The sequence below is a fragment of the Leptonychotes weddellii genome, chromosome 6 (genome assembly GCF_054177405.1).
Source record: "Leptonychotes weddellii isolate Sample4059 chromosome 6, ASM5417740v2, whole genome shotgun sequence".
Classification (NCBI taxonomy): domain Eukaryota; kingdom Metazoa; phylum Chordata; class Mammalia; order Carnivora; family Phocidae; genus Leptonychotes; species Leptonychotes weddellii.
In genome coordinates this window covers 138,345,002-138,363,479 of record NC_138374.1, presented here as the reverse complement: position 1 = coordinate 138,363,479, position 18,478 = coordinate 138,345,002, and the positions used below count along the sequence as shown (strand labels likewise).

The 18,478-nt window shown below is 57.3% G+C and overlaps 4 protein-coding genes across 8 annotated transcripts; all 4 read right to left on the bottom strand.

Moving 5' to 3' along the window:
- Positions 1–18: 18 nt before the first annotated feature.
- Positions 19–1,172, bottom strand: S100A6 (S100 calcium binding protein A6). Of its 2 annotated transcripts, none has more exons than XM_081825569.1 (3): positions 1,033–1,172; positions 539–697; positions 19–198 (listed from the first exon to the last, which is right to left on the bottom strand). In XM_081825569.1, the coding sequence occupies exons 2-3, from the start codon at positions 674–676 to the stop codon at positions 64–66; spliced, it is 273 nt and encodes a 90-aa protein (XP_081681695.1). In that variant the 5' UTR covers positions 677–697; positions 1,033–1,172; the 3' UTR covers positions 19–63. The 2 variants fall into 2 exon arrangements, with proteins under 2 accessions (XP_081681695.1, XP_081681697.1); XM_081825571.1 differs by lacking the exon at positions 1,033–1,172 and adding an exon at positions 836–978.
- Positions 1,173–1,713: 541 nt separating this feature from the next.
- Positions 1,714–7,769, bottom strand: S100A5 (S100 calcium binding protein A5). Of its 2 annotated transcripts, none has more exons than XM_081825568.1 (3): positions 7,505–7,769; positions 4,300–4,449; positions 1,714–2,396 (listed from the first exon to the last, which is right to left on the bottom strand). In XM_081825568.1, the coding sequence occupies exons 2-3, from the start codon at positions 4,435–4,437 to the stop codon at positions 2,253–2,255; spliced, it is 282 nt and encodes a 93-aa protein (XP_081681694.1). In that variant the 5' UTR covers positions 4,438–4,449; positions 7,505–7,769; the 3' UTR covers positions 1,714–2,252. The 2 variants fall into 2 exon arrangements, with proteins under 2 accessions (XP_081681694.1, XP_006748149.1); XM_006748086.3 differs by lacking the exon at positions 7,505–7,769 and adding an exon at positions 5,657–5,675.
- A 138-nt stretch (positions 7,770–7,907) lies between these two features.
- Positions 7,908–10,106, bottom strand: S100A4 (S100 calcium binding protein A4). Of its 2 annotated transcripts, none has more exons than XM_006751276.2 (3): positions 9,976–10,106; positions 8,964–9,119; positions 7,908–8,191 (listed from the first exon to the last, which is right to left on the bottom strand). In XM_006751276.2, exons 2-3 carry the CDS (start codon positions 9,102–9,104, stop codon positions 8,027–8,029), a joined length of 306 nt encoding a protein of 101 aa, XP_006751339.1. In that variant the 5' UTR covers positions 9,105–9,119; positions 9,976–10,106; the 3' UTR covers positions 7,908–8,026. The 2 variants fall into 2 exon arrangements, with proteins under 2 accessions (XP_006751339.1, XP_081681693.1); XM_081825567.1 differs by lacking the exon at positions 9,976–10,106 and adding an exon at positions 9,227–9,373.
- Positions 10,107–11,469: 1,363 nt separating this feature from the next.
- On the bottom strand, positions 11,470–13,996 carry S100A3 (S100 calcium binding protein A3). Of its 2 annotated transcripts, none has more exons than XM_031022577.2 (3): positions 13,874–13,996; positions 12,261–12,406; positions 11,470–11,848 (listed from the first exon to the last, which is right to left on the bottom strand). In XM_031022577.2, exons 2-3 carry the CDS (start codon positions 12,399–12,401, stop codon positions 11,684–11,686), a joined length of 306 nt encoding a protein of 101 aa, XP_030878437.1. In that variant the 5' UTR covers positions 12,402–12,406; positions 13,874–13,996; the 3' UTR covers positions 11,470–11,683. The 2 variants fall into 2 exon arrangements, with proteins under 2 accessions (XP_030878437.1, XP_030878436.2); XM_031022576.2 differs by lacking the exon at positions 13,874–13,996 and adding an exon at positions 13,112–13,205.
- Positions 13,997–18,478: the final 4,482 nt, after the last annotated feature.

Below are 18,478 nucleotides of genomic sequence, written 5' to 3'. Positions count from 1 at the left end.
CCCACCACCGGAGCTGACTTAGGCAGGCCAGATGGAGGGTGTCTCCACCTTCCTGATTTATTTTCAGCCCTTGAGGGCATCATTGTAGATCAAAGCCAAGGCTCCCAGGAAGGTGACATATTCCTGGAAGTTCACCACCTGGTCCTTGTTCCGGTCCAGGTCGTCCATCAGCTTTGCAATGTCAGCATCCTGCAGCTTCTAGCATGTCAGAAAGGGAAATCCAGACTCAACGTGATGAGAACCTTGGGTTCTCTCCCTTTCCCCCTTCCAGGCAGCCCTCCCTCACACAAGTGGCTGTGCACTCTCTTTGTCAAAGACACTGAGTCCACCTTGGGTTCACTTGGCTTTACTTCTCCTCCGCTCCTGCTCCTCACTAGGGAGAGTACCAGGCTGAGAGTATTAGGAATTGACCAATGGTCCCAGTAAGCTATGTGGACTTGGGCCCCAGAATGTGGATAATTGTGAGCCAGATACACCTGGCACCTCTCCCTCTCCTCACCCTGCTTCTAAAGGGCAGAGGTCGAGGGGCCTCACTCACCGCACCAATGGTGAGCTCTTTCTGGATCAGCTCCTTCAGCTCCTTCTTGCTCAGAGTGTTCTTGTCACCTTCCCTGCCCGAGTATTTATGGAAGATGGCCACGAGGAGGCCAATGGCCTGATCCAGGGGGCACGCCATGGCTGGGCACTGGGCTCAGAGCTGGGGGCGGAAAGGCTGGTCAGTGCCCAACGGCCTCCCCACCCACCCACATTCACATTCCCCAAGTGCTCTGTCCCCACCCGCATCGTGTCACCATCAGCAGTCAGCCCAGGGCTTGAGGGGGAGGGAGAGGCAGACCTGAAGGCCCAGAAGAGAGAGGTGGTCAAGGAGCAGATAGGACCACAGCTGAGAGCTAGCCTCCAGGGGCTCCAGAAGTCGGGGAGTATGAGGCGGGCCGCGCTGACACACCCGGGGCACACCCCTCCCGCAGCCCGGGGGCCGATTCACCTCAGGGCGGGCGGCCACGGGGACCCGGCGGCCCCGCAAGGACTCACCGCTCGGCCGGGAGAGCGTCCAGGGACCGGCAGGGCGGTGGCCAGCGCGCCTTTTAGCGGCCGCCGAGCGGAGGCCGGGCGAGCCAGAGCCCACCCCTCCCGCCGCCAGGCCCCCAACCCCGCCCCGCGCATCCCAGCCAACTTCCCCCCCACCCCCAGCCAGCCCCGCCCCGCCCTCCGCCCCGCCCCCAGGCCCGCCCCGTCCAGGCCCGCGGGGCGCGCGACACACCCCGGGGGCCCCCAGCCCTCCGCGCCTCCTGCGCCGGGCTGTTCCGGGTTCCCGGGATGGAACCGGGATCGCGGGGGAGACCGTTGCAAGTCAGGGACATCGAGCTCCGGCAGCTCCTTGGCCCGGGGGCTCCCCAGAGCGTATTCAGGGTCAACCCCCGATGAAGGAGAGGGATCAGCCAGTGGTCTATAGGATATGATTTAAAGGACATCTGGAACACCCACCCCTCAGCAAAAACAAATTGCCACCACCACCCTCACAACCGTTCCTCCCCACCCACACCCCCACGCCAGCCTGGAATTGCGCCTTCAGCCTCTTGCCGGGCAATGTGCACACCGGCGCTTGCCTGAGTTATGTACCCTCCAGTGAAAAGGTTTTCCAGATCCTCTCCTGAGACAGGAATTTCTCAGGGGGAAGTGGAGACAGCAGAAGCACTGAACCCCACAGATGATCGTGGTGAGGTGGGTAGGGCTAGCTGCCGAGGGGGAAATGGCGGAGGGGGAACGCGGGCTGGCATGGGGTGCTGTCCCGGTGGCCTCCTGTGGCCTCAGACTGGCTTGTCCACCACTGCCCTCAGGAGCCTCCCCCAGCTCCCTCACTGCCTATGCTCTATCAGAGCACTTCCTCTTCGCTTTCCCTGGGAGGCAAGTGAAAGCCTGGCCCAACTTCCCCATTTTCCGGAGAGGCAAAACTAAACCCAGCAAGCTCAGTGACATCCACACTGAAGAAGGGCAGGAAGTGGGGTGGAAGCCGAGGACCCTAACTCCCAGAGGCTCTCAACACACTCAAGGAGAAGTTCTGCCTTGCCCCACCCACCCCCAGGCAAGGTGGACAAGACATCTTCGAAACCAGCCAGGAATGGAAAATCTTATTTCCTCTGCTGGAAGGGAAGGCTGAAGCAGGGTCCATCCAGAAGGGAGAGGAGGACAAGGGGCCAGAGAGGAGCTGTGAGAGAAGTTGCAGAGACCAGGGGGAAGGGGCTGAGCCCCGGTCATTCACTGTCCTCCAGGAAGAAGTCGTTGTAGGCCATGCACAGCGTGGTCAGGAACACCGAGTACTCCTTGAAGTCGATCTCCTGGTCACTGTTCTTGTCCAGGCTCTTCATCAGGTCATCAGTGCTGCTCTCCTTCATCTTCTTCAAGGGCCCAGGAAGAGGGACAGGTCAGCCACCCCACCTAGCCCTGCCTCACCACTGCACGGTGCCACCCACCCCCTGGGAAGGCAGTCTCAGCGTGATCCTCATCTGGGTCAGCAACATTCTGAACATCTCAACCCCCAGCATCTCCCCCAGCCCACACCCAGCCTGGGGCCTGGCCCCATGCAGTGACCTGACTCCTGAATCTAAGCAAATGTCCGTAGGAAAGCTGGTCCAATCTCCCCTTTCCTCAGCACTTTCCACCATCCAAAGAAATAATCATCTAGATTTTATACAGTGTCCAACAGAAACGCCTTGGTGACTATGTGGCACTGAGCATGATTCAGACTTCTTCTGTCTCTGTAGAGGATAGTTGAGAACTGACCCAGACAACACGCCATGAGAGCAGTGTGCCAGAGGCCAGAAGCCACCAGAGCCTCCCTTTCTGGGAGAGCCTGCAGCACACCTGTGTGAGGATGAGGACCCTGCTCAGCCATACTCTGTCTGTCCCCTGCTCTCCCAGCCCAGCTCCACCAAGAGGATGGAAACAGGGCCCTCTGGTGGGACAGGAAGAAAACACAGACCTGGGCGCCTGGGTGGCTCAGTTGGTTAAGCGACTGCCTTCGGCTCAGGTCATGGTCCAGGGTCCTGGGATCGAGTCCCGCATCGGGCTCCCTGCTCGGCAGGGAGTCTGCTTCTCCCTCTCCCACTCCCCCTGCTTGTGTTCCCTCTCTCGCTGTGTCTCTCTCTGTCAAATAAATAAATAAAATCTTTAAAAAAAAACACACAGACCTGTTCTGCCCTCCCCTCTTCACTGCCCTCAGCTCCCACTTTTCCACAGGAGACAGACGTCAGGACAAAGGGAGATGGAAACAGCTTCTCTGTGACACGGTCCTTGCCCCCTGTCTGGGCTCCTGTTAAAAGTCAGGCCTTCCCCAGGGCCTCTGTTCCCCTGTAATTAACCCCTAGGGGACCCGCCACCCCTCCCTTTGCCCTCGTTAACTCCAGGATGCAGAGAGCCTGGCAGGAAAGCCAGAGGGCAGGCTTGGTGAAACCCACACCTGCTCCAGTCCGAAGCCCAAAGGGGAGGTTCTCTCTGGGGAGGCCCACCAAGGTTCACAATGTGACTGGAGAGGCCCCCAAGACTGGATTTTCAAGGAAAAAGGAAGGACTCTGCCTCTTACTAGCTGGGTGTCTTTAGACAAGTTAGATAATGTTTCTGAGCCTCTATTTTTTTGAACTGTAAAAATAACATAACTTCCTCATAGGCCTTCCCCTTGGTCAGCCGCCTCCCACCATCTCCATCTGGCAAGAAACAATCTGTCTCCTTCCAACCTTGTGTTCACAAACTAGAAGAATGATCCTTTTTGTTCCCATGTCAGTGCCAGCTGAGAGCCCTGGATGAACCAGGCACACAGGTGAAGGCCCTGCCCTTGAGCCGTGCACAGCTCAAGCTGGGCACCCTGGTTCCTTGTTCCCCACGATTCCTCACACAGGCTCTTCTACGGCTGTGTGGGCCTGGCCTCAACAAAGAAGGCTCCCTGACCTCTAAACCTTCACACAGGCTATAATTCACCCTCTGGATGCTGCCCTTACTCCTTCCCAGTGAAACCCAACTCGTCCCTCATCACAGAGGTCTTACATCTGGTGGCCCAAGATGTCCACCTTCTTCATTAGGTCTCTGTCAGTTGCCTTTGGCCATTCTGCTCCTGGCTGAGACTAGAGCACTAGGAGGGCAGATGTGTGTCCCCTATTCTGGGTCTCTACAGAGGCAGAACTGGGGCTTCCTACCTCACAGAAGGGGAGCCCCTGACAGTGGTATGGTGCTTCCTCTGTTTTCCTCCTCCCCCAAGGTGTGCACAGGGAGAATTCAGGCTTTGGGGTGGGGGTGACAGTCACCTACCTCTCCAAGATACAGCTCCTTCTTGATCAGCTCCTTTAGTTCCTTCCTGCTCAGGATCAGTTTGCTGCCTTCTCTCCCCGAATATTTATGGAAAGTGGTGACCATAGTGGTCAGGGCCTTCTCAAGAGGTGTCTCCATCAGTGTGTGGCTCTGGAGGGTGAAGGGAGAGGGAAGGATCACCATCCCAGGGAAGCCAGACCTTCTGCTTCCCCTATCACTAGCCCAGCCTCGAGGCTGTCTCTCAAGGACCAGAAACTAGAACCCAGATGACACAGAATCTACCAACAAGTGGACCCAAATGTATCAGAACAAGTTGTAGTAAGACCCGAGGCAAACGTGGAACAGCCAGAGCCATGAGACCAGCCAGCCCCCAAAGGAGCCTACACACTCTCCTGCTTAGGAGATGCTGGAAAAGGGCTCTAGGGGCAGATGACAAGATGACCTCCCCAAAGATGAACTGGTGGCAGATGATGGAGCCGAGAAAGGGCCCCTGGCCCATCTAGCTTGGACACTCATCTCCCAGAGGCAGCCCTCACCCCAATCTCCCTCCTTTGCCCCAGTGCCTGAATCACCTGATAGTGGGGAGTGTCCCATTATAGAAGTAGAGGACAGGGCAAAGAGAGAGTCCAGGGTTTGGAGGGGCCTGGGGCTGGAACTGGGAGATAAGGTCTCAGCAGGAAACAGAGCAGAGGTTGCTGGACTTGTCCAGCTGGTCTCAGTCTCTGGCCCAGAGAACTGCACGCAACTGGCACCAGGAGGGGTGGGCCTATCAAAATCTCCAGGACCCCTCTGAGAGCTGGATCCAGAGGTTGGGTTTGAATGTGGCCCCCCATGTCCATCAGCACAGCCACACCCACCCAAGGGAAGAGGGAGCTCCCATGACTCAGACTTGAAAACCCCTTCCCCTTAGGAAGGAGGCAACACCCAAGAAACTTGGGTGCTCCAGGTTAATCTGTGTGGAGTCCAGAGCAAGAAGGAAGAAGCAGCTGGCTCTCACCTTCAGCCCAAAGCCCCCCTAGTGATTCTTGAACTGGATCTGTCATCCACCTCTCACCACCCCAAAACCTCAGCATCACCTGCCCCCCTCCCCCACTCCAGGAGACTCAGCCAGGACCACAGGGGAGGGAAGGTTCTCTGGGCGTCTGCAACAGCATCCTGGCTGGTTCTGATCACAACTCCATGCCTAGAGCCACTTGTCAAGAAATTCTGATAACCACAGCTCCACACTCAGCCCTCCTTCCTGAGCGCATGCCCACTCATCACGCCAGGCCTTCCACAAGGCTTGTCATGGTCTGGCCTCATTGCCCTCCTTGCCCCAGCGTATACATGAGCAGGGAGGTGAGAAGGAAGGACTCACCAGGGAAGGAAGCAGCAGACAACCCACACAGCAGAAACAGGCTCCCTCCCACCACTCCCTGCCTTTGTTCCCTTGCTCTGGTCCCCAGGAAACCAGGGGAGGGAAAGAGCCAATGAGAAGGAGAGGGACCTGAGAAGGCCCAGGTCAGAGCCTCATGGGACGGGGCTGGGGAGAAACCCCTCTGCCAATCTTGCCTTCCTTGTTTCCAAACAGAGGGGAAGGGGGCACATTGAGTTCACTGCGGCACACACATCTTCAGTTCCAGAAGCTTTATTTTCCCAACCAAAAACCAGCACTCAATCTGATGGGACAACAGGGTAGAAGAGAAACCAGCTGCACCGGGGAGAAAAGACCCAGGAAATGTGGGCCAAACACAGGGTATCTTCTCTCACCCTAGGCCACTCTCCACACTGGGGCCCTCCCATCCACACCAAGAGTAGAGCAAACACACCTTGAGATGGGAATCCATGAGGGAAGATGTTTCCTGCCAAGGGCATGAAAGTCAAGGTCAAGGTCATTAGCAAGTATGGAGCCTGTTTTTAAAGGGCTTTTCTTTTTTATTTATTATTTATTTATTTATTTATTTATTTATTTATTTGACAGAGAGAGACACAGAGAGAGAGGGAACACAAGCAGGGGGAGTGGGAGAGGGAGAAGCAGGCTCCCCGCAGAGCAGGGAGCCCGATGCGGGACTCGATCCCAGGACCCTGGGATCATGACCTGAGCCGAAGGCAGACGCTTAACGACTGAGCCACCCAGGTGCCCCTAAAGGGCTTTTAAAAGTGATTTCTTCTAAGCCTCACTCATCTTCATGGGAAAAAATTGTCAGAGACTTGGAATGGTAGCTTGGGAATCAGGGACCGGGAAGGGGCCCAGGAAGGGTAGGGCCAGGTGATGGTGTAAAGGTTGTGGATTGGGGAAGCAGGTTCGGGGGGCAGGAAGGAATGGGGCCGGGGGCAGGGAGAGTTGCCTGAATCCCAGGAGAGACATTGTTCTACTACCAAGTAGTTCAAGTATGAGAACAGAGCTGGTTAGGGGCTTGCACCTAGAGGTACTGGAGCCTACCTGGTCCGCTTGGGCACTACCCCCTGCACCCACTCTGCCCCACCCCCAGTGGCAAGGTTAGAGAAGCAGCAGGGACTGGTCGCTGAGCAACAGGAGTTTCCGAGATAGAGTGATGCAGGAGCAGTCCCTAGGGGAGGGCACTCCCTTGGAAGATGGGTGGCCAGGGGCCAGACAGAAGGGGAGGAGGCAGGCTTTTTCCTGGACCAAAATCCTACCCAGGCCTCTGCAGTCACACTCTGAGGGAACATCTGAGTCACCTGCCCCACTGCTCTGACACTTGAGAGAAAAACAGTATATAATGAGAAGGAAGGGGGAAAGCTTGAAAGGTCAAGGGACCAAAACCCCCTGCTGCCGGACACGACATTTACTCACCTCCTTCCTAAAGGCCCCCACACCACCAGGGCCTGGCCTGGAAGTCTAACTTCAATCACCCACCACCAGCCTTTAACCTGACGGGATGCAACATCCTGCCTGATATTTTCTGGGGAAAGAAAAATCTAATTTCATTTATCAGATCATGTGTCTGGAATTTCATCTCCAAAATTATGGCCACCTCCCACCATCTCCCTCATTTCCACCCCAGCTACTATCCTCCACTCATCCCTTTGAGGTCCTTTTGTCCTTCTCTGAAGGACCATGACCCTAACTGATAACAGCCCTCATTCCAGGGTCTCTGGGGCAGGGACAACAAAGGTTGAGAGGGTGATATTCTCAGGCTGCTGCAACGGTGTGGCCTCCTTCCACGCGGCCTCCCTGACCTAACCATGGACAGGATGGACTCACCCATCCCTGGGTTGGAAACCAGGGCACTGGAAGGGGCCCACAGGGTAGGGCCCTCCTGATTCAGCTCCCTGCTCCAAGGTGCCCAAACTCCATTCCAGGCCCCAGCCAGGAGCAGATGCGAACTTCAATCCCTCCAGAGGCAAGGCTGAGGTGGGAGGGGCAATTCTGCTGGCAAAGACCCCACAGTTGGGGCTTTCCAAGCCTTTGGGTGTTCTTTTCCCTGCCCTCGGCCCCATCAGTCAACTCCATCATGCACACACAAGGACAGTCTTCCATTCGCCCCTTCCCCCCCACCTTCACTAGTCTGCTCTCCACAAAACCGCTGCCCACTGCCTGTGCTCCCCACCCCCACATGTCCCTCAGCCCCCACCCCAGACCCAGAGTCTCTCAGACCATCAGCCTCAAAGCTTCCAAGGATCTTTATTGAACTTGGTCCACATCGTGCACACATCTGGTGGAGCCGGGGTGAGGTCCTGTGCCCTCTACCAACAGGTAAGTTACCCCCCACCCACACGGGGGCCTTCACTTCTTCCGGGGCTGCTTATCGGGGAACCCTTCGAAGAACTCATTGCACATCATGGCGACGCAGGACAGGAAGACACAGTACTCCTGGAAGTCCACCTCTTTGTCCTTGTTGCTGTCCAAGTTGCTCATCAGCTTCTGGAAGGCAGCTTCATCCATCCTTTTCTGCAGGGAAGAGGCGACAGGTAGAACCACAAAGTCTGGGGATGGAGCCAAGACTACACCAGGTTTCCATCTTCAGATGGGAGCTCAAGAAGGCACGGCCACTCCCTGGGGGCCTGCCCTGGGGGCCCCGCTTTGGAACCCCAGCTCTCAGGGGCTAGGCTGGGGCCACAGAAGATCACCCCAAAGGGTGAGGAACTCTGAGTACCTGCGCACAGCTGGAGAAGGGGACCACAATGTCTTCCCCCAAGGTTGTTCCAAGAACCCAACTAGACAATGGTCATGAAGGTAACCTACAAACTGCATAAAGTTTGATATAAATGGGAGCTGTGAGTGCTCGGGAGCATAGGCATGTGTCTCCATAACTGTGTCTTCACATGCACAGAGACTCAAAAATTATTCGTTGCTGGACTGATGGTAAACATCCCGGTTTGTGGATCTCAGCTTCGCACTTTCACTACCTTAGGAAGTTCCTTAGCCTCTCTCAACTTTTGTTGCCCTTCAGCTGAGTTGGACAAAGTACCTGGCGAAGTCTGGCGGGCGTCCTACCTGTTCGTTCCCAGCCCTCTTCCTACCGGGCTCCAGGAAATGAGCGGCGGGTGCTCACTCTGTTTCCAACTAGAGCAAGCCCTCTGCCCGGACGTCCCCATCTCGGTGACAGATGCCAGCTGTCACAGACTCTGCCAAACCACTGGTGCCCCCCCACCCAGGCCTTGCCCCTCCTCTGCGGAGAAGGGGGCACACAGGGGCAGACTCCCAGGCAGTAGCCACTCACCCCCAAGAAGCTGGGCAGCTCCTGGGTCAGCAGCTCCTTTAGCTCTGACCTGTTGAGCTTGAACTTGTCACCCTCCTTGCCCGAGTACTTGTGGAAGGTGGACACCATCACATCCAGAGCCTTCTCCAGGGGGCATGCCATGGTGGCAGTCAGGATCTGAGGACAGGGTCCCAGAGACACCCTTATCTTCCCCAGCCCCACCCTCAGAATGCCCCACCCCACTCCCATCCCTCAGGGACCACTTGGTGAGACTCTGCTCTCACCAGAGGGGGGCCCCAGAAAGGTGGGGCTCAGCTCCTGGTGGAAAGTGTGTGCTTCGGGCCACCAACACTGGCCAGGACCACTGCACAGGCTCTGGATTTCAGGCAGCCTTGCTCAGGCTGGGCCTCACCAGCTATTCCCCACCCCCCAGTACTCCCACGGCCACAGCAGCCCCGCCCTGCCCCATTCTCCCCCTCCCAGGGGCCTGCAGCGGAAAAAACCGGCGGCCTAGCCCTAGATAGGGAGGGGCAGGGTGAGGTGGCAGGGGCAGGGATGCAAGGGAGGGGTGGGGAGGCAAGCTCCCTTTGGCTGGGCTGCTGGGTGCAGAGCAGAGGCCCGGAGGACACAACCAGACGAAAGGCCAGTTGCCTTCAGTTTTCTTCCCACACCCGAGTGTGCACACACAGGCTTGTGCAACCCAGCAAACACAAGCCAATGTGCAGACCCACAGGTCACACACACTACAGCAACAGCATGTACAAAGCCCAGCATCTCATCACCACCCAGCTAGGTCAAATCCAGCCACCTGCACACTTCTTGTTTTGTTGGGTTTTTTCTCTTGCATGTGCATGCAGGTGCGCAAACACACACACACACACACACATCCCACCACAGGGCCTCCTCATCAGAATCTCACGCTGGACCCAGTTAGCACATCTGGCCCCCACCAGCCACTCCTTCCTCTGCCCTGAGCCTGACCCCAGCTTCAACCTGACACCCCTTGTGTGCTAGTCAGGAGACCATGACTCACCAGGCCAAGAGGGAGGGGGAGATGAGGAGAGAGTGTGCGAAGAGAGAAAGAGTGGGGAAAACCCAGCGGTCTGTCCTATTTATACCCTGGCCAGGCCCTGCCCATAGCAGGAGTTGGGGAAGAGTGACAGACAGTCCTCCCGTGGGCCCCTCCACCAGCCCAGCTGGAAACCCAGCTTCCTGCCCTGGGCAGGCACACTGGACAATGGGAGAGCCCACAGAAGCAGGCGGCTCAGTGGGCTGGGCACTCCCCAGTGGGCACAGCTCAACCTGAATTTTAGGGAGCTAGAGGAAGTCTGTGCCTTGGGTATGGGGGACAGGGAAGAAGTGGTCCCACTGGGCAGCTAGAAAGGGGGATACAGGGGAGGTGAGTGATGGGTGAGAAACTGCCCTGGAAATGCCCGTGCTGGCTTAGTTGGTAGAGCACGCTACTCTTGATCTCTGAATCTCTTGAGTTCAAGCCCCACGTTGGGCATGGAGCCTACTTAAAAAATAAAATAAAATAAAATCTTGAAAAAAAGAAATTGCCCTGGAAATGTGGCTGCCCAAGCACTAAGGAGGGGACCCCAGGCTCAGTGTTGTGGTACGGCTCTTGCTGCCCTTTTCCCCTCCCCAAAGGGCGCTCTGCCATGCTGAGTGAGGTCCAGGGCAGGAGCTGGGGGTCTGGAGGAGGAGCAAACCAACAGCCGAAGCTGATGCCAGGACCACCCCAGGCATGTCAGTGGATGAAGGTCCTGGGTGCAGTAGTGATGGAGTAGGGAGTAGGAGTCAAGTGTGGGGCTCAGGGATGGACAGCAGGTACCCATAGGACTGGGGAGAGGGAGGGTATCAGGAGGGGCTATCCAGAGTTGGGAAAGAATTAAAATGAAGAGCGCAGGTTGGGGTGGAAAGTTAGAGAAGAAATGGCACAAAATGGGGAAGGCAGGGATCAGGGTCACCCTCTCAGAGTAGGGTATGAACTAAGGTTGACTGGGATCAGGAGTGGGGGGCTAAGGCCCTCAGCTGGTTATGGCTTCAGGGATGGGTTCTGGCTCAAGGTGCCCCCTTCCCCCTCTGATGCAGGGTACCCCTCCCTGGCCAGGAGCAATACCCTAGTCAGACCTCAGACATCCTAATCCTATTAGTTCTGCTCTCTGGGCTCCCACAGCCAGGCCAACAAGCCCGCCCCACCCCTACACCCCACCCTCCTCCTCAGAACAGCCTTGCTGAGGACCGAGCACCATCCCCAGGGAATCTCGGGCTGCCCTGGCGTCCTCCTTGACAGCCCAGGGGAGCTTCTCCTTCAAAGGCCCCAGAGAGAGAAAGAGACACCCCCAAAGCCCCTAGACATTGTCCTCATATTGACCCCACCCCTCCCACCGGAGGTGGAGACCATATGTTTCCGCTGGGTTGACACCGCCCTCGGCCTCCTGCTCTCCAGCACGAAAGACCAGAGAGGAGTGAGGACTCTGCCCCGAGACCCGAACTATCAAAAGAAGCAAGCCAAACCAAGAGACACCAGTTCTTTATTAGGAGTTAAAAGGGCCTTGTGTGTGCAGGGCAGCCTCCCCCCCTCCCGTCACAGCCTCAGTGGGGAGGCAGCAACTGACTGCTCTGTGTTTTTCTAGCTGTGCTCCTGGGGAGGTCCCCTCACGTCCCCAGCCTCATGGGTAGGCCCGGCCAACGTATCAGGTCCTGCCCCAGCAGACCCCTGCCCATGGGAGCAGAGCCTACTGGGAGCAGGGGAGGTCAGGGGGACAGTCCTTGAAGTAGTCGTGACAGTAGGTGCAGAGACAGGCAAGGGAGCGCACGTACTCCACGAAGTCCACCTCACAGTCCTTGTTGGTGTCCAGAACACTCATGAACTTCTTGTAGTCACACTCTCGCAGCTCGGTCTGTGTAGGGGGAGGGGGAGGGGGCAGGTTGAGGAGGGAGCATGCCACTTCCCGCCCTCGCCTCCTGGGCGGTCCCACGCCTCCCACACCCCTCTGGGGGCCAGCCTCAGCCTCCTGTTCTGGTCATTCGCCCATGTCCGTGCCCCCCACACCATCCTTCTCAGATCCCACTGTCTGCCACTGAGTGTCTCTCCCTCTGTCCTCCGAGTAGCCCTGCAAAGCAGCAGGTGTAGCGACTCTCCTTCCCGTCTCACAGATGAGGACACCGGGACTCCTGCCACGTCCGTTCCCTTTCTGGTGTCCCCTCCTCACAGCCTCGCCTGTACCCCACTTGCTCAGAGCTTGCCCCCGGGTCTGTCTCTGCAGAGTCCAGGCAGTGCTCCCCTGCAGACTGGCCACCCCAGGTGCTCACCGGGGTCCAGGTGGGCAGCTCCTTCTGCAGCAGCTCCTTGAGCTCTGCCTGACAGAGCTTGTGCTTGTCCCCGCAGCGCCCTGAATATTCCTGGAAGGTGCACACGATGGCAGCCACCGCCTGCTCCAGAGGCCTGGCCATCCTCGCTGTCAGAGAACAAGGGTGTGAGACTCATGCCAGAGGCCCAGGGCACCTCTGCCCAGGGCGTTTCCCAGGGACTGCTCCCAGACCTTAGTCTCCACCAGGCTTCGGGCGGGCCCCACAAGCTCCCCTCTGAGCAGCCCTCCCTGACCACTCCGGCCCCTTCTAATTTATTTCCCTACTACCCCATTGTTATTTTCCTGGATGGAGGTCTTCTTTCCCTAACATCATTGCAAATTCCTCAGGGAGAGTGCCCCACCCCCCAACTACACCCCCACACTGGGGATCCTTGAGGACTCCCTGACTGTCTACCTTCTCTTGTCCCTGACACCCAGGAAGGGCTCAGTCCCACTCTGCAGCCCAGGAGATACAGCCTCCTGACCTTTAGGACCCAAACTCCTTCCGCAGGAAATAGCACAAGGAGACCCTTGCCCTGTGTGCCCCATCTTCAGGCCCTTGGAGAAGCTAGGCATTCTCAGGGAGGGGTCAGGTCTGAGAGGAACCCCCACCACCTCACCACCGTCACCCACCCCTCCTCCCGTGAACTCTGCTTGGGATCCCCTGTGCATCGAACCAGCCACGCAACCTCAGATGAGCCATTGACGCTGGGTGTCAGGGGCCTTAGCTGTAAACTGGGGTTCATTCCGCCTCTCAGGCCTACTCAGGGACCTGAACCGCAGTCCACAGAAAGAGTCAGCTCAGGTATTTACCGGTCTGTGATTTGCCCCCCCTGAAGCTGTCTCCCTGCTCCCTGGGGCCGCGAGATAGAAGGCTCTGCATAGGACCACCCTGTTCTGTCAGAGGGCCAGGCCTTCCTGGAAGTGCCCGCCTCCCCCCAATCCCACCGCATTCTGGGAGGCTGCCTCCAGCCTGCGGAAACCCTGAGGCAGTCGGGAAGGCGGTACTATCCCCCTGTGAGCCGAGGCCCTTGTTCCCCCAGGGGACAGGAGTGTGCAGCAAGGCTGCCAGGCCATGGCTCTGTCCCTGCTGCCCCTCTGCTGGGCCCTGTGGAGCAGAAGGCTGGCAGGGCTGCGGGCGGGGCGATGGGGCAAAGCACTGCCTGTGGTCTCTCCGTGACAGCCCAGCGTTGGGGCAAGGTGTCTGTGTTCCCAGCAGAGGAAAAGGCCACACACGCAGGGAATAAGGAAACTCCGAGGTGCTCAGAGGCCCTTCTGGGCTCCTGCCAGCCTGGCTGGCACCACCACAGTTGCTCTTTCAGAAGCTGGGTCCCTGGAGACTGGAGGGAATCCTCTCTTCCCCGTGAAGCCCCGACCCCTGCCAGATCTCAGCGCTCCACACCCCTAACCCAAGCTTCCAGACAGCCCTTCGCTGTACAAAGGACCCCTGAGCCCACCATATCTGACATCCCTCACCAGGCCAGTCCCTGCTGTGCTCATCCCTCTACGCCCATGCCCAGACCCTGAGCTGCCCTGCCTCCCAATCCAGGCAGCACCCAAGCAGCTGGTACTCACCGCTGGTGTTGGTTTCAGCTGTAAGAGGCTAGAGACAGGACATCCCTATTTGTAGCTTCCCAGTGAAGGAAGGGAGCAATTATGGGGGCCCAAGTAGGTCAAGCTGAGGATGCCCCCAGGGGCTCCCCTGCCTCCTTCCCTGGCGGCCCTTATTATAGGCCCCACCAGCCCACCCACCCATGCATACATCAAAGGCCCATTCGGGGCCACAGACACAACCCCCTTATTGTCCGCCCCCAGAGCTGGGAACTGGGCACAGCAACCGCCCCCCCCAACCCCTTCCAGCACAGTTGGAGGAGACAGGCTTATCCATCACATCCACCCCCACCTCTTCACTCTAGAAGCACACATAGCTTCACCCTTAGAGAATCCCTGTGCCAGAGGGGATCTTGGAGAGCAAGATCTCACCTGCTTAGCCCCCCATCTGCAGGTGAGAACACTGAGGCCTGAGATATCCTCCCTGCCTGACCAGGTCAATGGTTCTTGGTCACTTTGGGCTGTGGACTGCCCTCTCCCCTGAGGAGACCATCTGCAGGGTGTCTGGAAGAATAGGAGGAAGGAAGGCAAACTCTCCGAGGGGCCCTTCCACAGTCAGGCTGACTTCTCTGCGGCCCGCGCCCCACTGCCCTAAGGGCCGTAAGTGGGCCATAAAACCTGCGGGCTTCCCTGTGCATACAGCCCCTAGGTCTGTGTCCTGTCCTCTGTTCCCTGAGGTCTGATGGGATGGGGCCCGGTTTCCTCTGGCCTTTAGCTGAGTATGTAGCCCTTTGGGGTCCCAGCACTATGGAGGCTGTCCCCCTTGTCTCCCCTCCTCAATAAGGCCTAGGCGTCAGCTTCTGTCTTCCTCACCCCACAGACTATGAAAGCCAAAGGTCGTTTGGGCTCAGCTTGGCCAATGGTCTTGGGGCATGAGGGACCCTGGTGCCCTGCTCACCCCCTGGAGTTGGCTTTCTCTTAGATTTTGGTCTCCTCGTTCCCTACTGCCCTGTGAGCTCCTCATTGCTTTGGAACATGTTTTTTAATTCTGTCCAACATTTTTTGTTGTTTTTAGTGGGAACAGGCAGAGACCACCATATTACCAGAAGTGGAAATCCCTCCATATCACTATGACTCTATTCCCTCTCTCATGCCCCCCAGCCTGAGAGACCCTTCCCCATTTCATAGCAGGAGAACCCAAGACCCAGAAGAGTGTGTGGAAGGTGGAAGAGGAGGTCAGCACCCAGGCCTCTGAGGAAGCTTGTTGCTGATGGAGGCAAACAGAGAGCTCATGATACCTTGATCGCCGCCCTTCCCCAGAACCCAAACCTTGCCTCTGCATCCTCTCCATGAGGGCTCAGCCCCTGTGGGTGAGGGGGCTGAGCAGGGGGCAGGTAGGGAAAGGAGAGCTGTGATTAGCCCTGTTTTATAGGCAAAAGGTTACAAGGAGGAGGGGACAGAAGTGGGGGCCAGCAGTTACTTCACTTCTAGGCCAAGCACCTGTTCCGGCCTGTGATTTCGCGGCTCTGCTACCAGCCACCTCCCTGCCACAGGTCACCCCACCCTCTGGGCCTCACTTCCCTCATCTGTCAATGACCAGGGATAATAATGGTGACCACCTCATAGGATTCCTGTGGGGCTTATACGAGTTGATGTGTATAAAGCTCACAGATAAATAGTGCCTGGCACATAGCAAGGGCATAAATGTTAGCTGAGAGGTGGGTAACTTGTCCGATGTCACACAGCTAATAAGTGGCCAGCCTAAGAGCCATTCATTATTCATGCAGGTATTTAAAGGCACCTGTCCGAGGCATTACGGGCACAGTCATAAGCAAGACACATCAAGCCTGGCTCTGTGGAGATGACACCCTAGTGGGGGACACAGGCAGTAACAAATAAATGGGCGCTCGGCTGGTGGTGTCAGTGCAAGAGCCAGAGCCAGGGCCAAGGGAGGGAGGGTGGTGGCGGGCTGGCATTGTATGTGGTGGTCTGCTGAGTGGCAGCCTGCTTCTCAGAGGTCCTTCACATTCCTCAGCCTGCTGCCCCTTTGTCGGCCTGCTGCGGGCGAGGGGCAGGAGCTCACCCAGGAGAGACAGGCACTTTGGGGTTGGAGGACCGTTGTGGAAGGGGCCCTTCACCAGACCTCCCCTGCAAGCTCCACCACCCTCTTGCCACCTGGCCTCGAGCTTATCCTTTGCCTGGTTTGGGCCTAATTTCCTTGCCTCCAAAATGGGTTTGGAAAATTCCTACCCTAGGACCTCCATGTGAAAGTGCTTTATGTCACTCACTGTTACAGCCTGCCAGCCCACTGAGACCCCTCAATGGAGGCATCAGGGAGAGGGGAAGCGGAAGGAGGGAACAAGGCCCTCCTCACTGGGTCATTTTGGGCAGCCTTCTTCGGCCTCCACACAGGGCGCGGGTAAAGCTGCAAACCCTCCTCCCCTGCTTTCCTGAGTTCTGGCCGTGACAGGAATCTGCCTGCCTGTTGGAAGGCCTTCCCAAGCAGCTGCCCTGAACCCCGCTTTCTGCAGTGGTTCCAAATGGACCTCACGCTAACCATCCCTCTGAGGCCAGTCGGGGGCTGCCGTCGTCCTTTCCCACCCTCCGCTGTCCGCTACCTCCTCTTGCTTCTCTACCCTTGGGCTCTCACCGGAGCTCCCCTGCTGTGGGTGCCGGAGCTAAATGCTGAGGTGTGCACCTCATCTGGAAGGTGAGGGTCTCTCCCTGGCCTGTGGGTGTGAGGGTGGGAGTAGATGCATTCTGCCTTGACAGGATTTCCTACAGTACTGACCCTCCCGCCTCGCCTTCCCCCTCTCCCTCTCCTTCCTGCCCCTCCTCTCTCCACTGCCCCCACCATCACCACCAGGGCCTTTGAAAGGCTCCTGGGGAGCTGTGTTGCCCTTTCAAGGTCAGTGTCTGGTTCTGCACCTCAGGGAGAAATAAAATGAAGTGTCCTAGAGCACCTGGACATTCATGTACTTGTTCCAAAAGGACCTGGGCCCAGGGATCAGGGTGAGCACCCCCAATCCCATAGCCCCATGGGGCCAATGAACTGCTGTCAGATTGATCCACCTTCTTTCTCATCATCTAAGCCCCATAAGGGGAGGTGAGAAGGGGGGATTTAATTACTGGGGCTGGAGCCGGGAGGTCTTTGCTGGGGAGAGGGTCTGAACTGAGACCAAGGAGAGCCTGTGGAGCTTAGAATACTACCTCTTTTGATGGCCGAGCCAGTTATGCCCATTTCCCAGATGGGATCGGTGAGTCAGTGGAGAGCTCATGTGACTTGAAGACAGGAGCACAGGGAGCCCTAGTTCAGTCTTTCCCCTGTCTCAGAAGCCACCTTTGACGTCAATATTTCTTTTCTTGGAGGGTTAATAGGCTGCCAAGGGTAGACCCTAAAGAGCAAAGGCCAAGGGAACAGCAAGCCCTGATGGGAGGCGCGGCTGTCCTAAGGAGGGTCTCCCAGCTGCAACTCCAGGAGAAGGGAGGAAGCAACCTGTCCGACATTCCTTTGAATGATGCCATTTTCTGGACTCTTCTGCTCTCTGCTTCAGCAGAGATTTTGTGGGAGGACTGTTAAGACCAGCTAGGTAAGTCTGGTGTTTGTTAAGTCTGTCAAATGCACAGAAGGAAAAGAAATTAGCCCCATTCCGGGGCACCTGGGTGACTCAGTCAGTTGGGCGTCTGCCTTCAGCTCAGGTCATGATCCCAGGGTCCTGGGATCAAGTCCCACATCGGGCTCCTGGCTCAGCAAGGAGCCTACTTCTCCCTCTCCCTCTGCTGCTCCCCCTGCTTGTGCTCTCTCTCTCTTTCTCTCTGTCAAATAAATAAAAACATATTTTTTCAAAAAATTAGCCCCATTCAGTGCCCAGCCAGCTGAGGCCAGTCTCCACCAGCCAAAACAGTCCAGGAATGGGGAACTGAGCCCCAGCAGAAGCCAGGATCCATTGTGAGTATCCAGACCACCAGCAAGTGAGCCAGGTTTCCCCTTGATTCATCAAGAGACCAAGAACATCTGGACTGTGCTCACCCGGGTCCCCTTCCTTCCCACAAAGCCTAAGGCTGTGGAGGTGGCCAGGGGAAAGGAGGGAGGCCCACACTGCTCCTCCGTATCCCATGTTCCACAGAGGTGAGGTGTTTTCTTACAGACCTGGGTCAAGTCCCCACACTGCTCCTTATTCAACGTCTCCCGGCCCATTTCCTCTTCCATGAGGTGCAGTTACCACCAGCACACCCATCATCTAACTGTTCTGGTGATGCAAGGAGACAGTGCTCCACAGGCCCAGCAGAGAGCCCGGCCAGAGGGAGATGTCCAGGAACGCCAATGCTGCCCCCTCCCCGTTTCCTCTCGGTGACAAGGGTCTAAGGACAGACCCTCTCCAGGGAATCCAGAGGCCAAGTGACACTGCATGGAGTTGCTGAGAGAGCTGCTTTGGGCCATGAATCACCATCAGCACCACTCCCTGACCTACTTCTCCTGGCTCTGTCTCCTACAGGACATTAGGGAGGTGGGCTTCTCTCATTGCTAGGCCTGCCCAGCCTGCCTCACCAGCCCCAGATGTGCAGTTAAGCAGAACAGTGAGAACAAGCAGGTTGTCCAGGCACCCTCGCACTCGGGTCCCGTCCATC

Bases quoted from the DNA above. Each gene is read 5' to 3' on its own strand.
- S100A6 (XM_081825569.1), bottom strand. From the start codon at position 676: ATGGCGTGCCCCCTGGATCAGGCCATTGGCCTCCTCGTGGCCATCTTC. The intron at 199-538 runs GTGAGTGAGGCC...CTGACATGCTAG, and splicing joins AAGAGCTCACCATTGGTGCG to AAGCTGCAGGATGCTGACAT.
- S100A5 (XM_081825568.1), bottom strand. From the start codon at position 4,437: ATGGAGACACCTCTTGAGAAGGCCCTGACCACTATGGTCACCACTTTC. The intron at 2,397-4,299 runs GTAGGTGACTGT...GGGCCCTTGAAG, and splicing joins AGGAGCTGTATCTTGGAGAG to AAGATGAAGGAGAGCAGCAC.
- S100A4 (XM_006751276.2), bottom strand. From the start codon at position 9,104: ATGGCATGCCCCCTGGAGAAGGCTCTGGATGTGATGGTGTCCACCTTC. The intron at 8,192-8,963 runs GTGAGTGGCTAC...TCTTCCCTGCAG, and splicing joins AGCTGCCCAGCTTCTTGGGG to AAAAGGATGGATGAAGCTGC.
- S100A3 (XM_031022576.2), bottom strand. From the start codon at position 13,181: ATGCAGAGCCTTCTATCTCGCGGCCCCAGGGAGCAGGGAGACAGCTTC. The intron at 12,407-13,111 runs GTAAATACCTGA...GTTCTCTGACAG, and splicing joins GGGGGGCAAATCACAGACCG to CGAGGATGGCCAGGCCTCTG. The intron at 11,849-12,260 runs GTGAGCACCTGG...CCCCCTACACAG, and splicing joins AGCTGCCCACCTGGACCCCG to ACCGAGCTGCGAGAGTGTGA.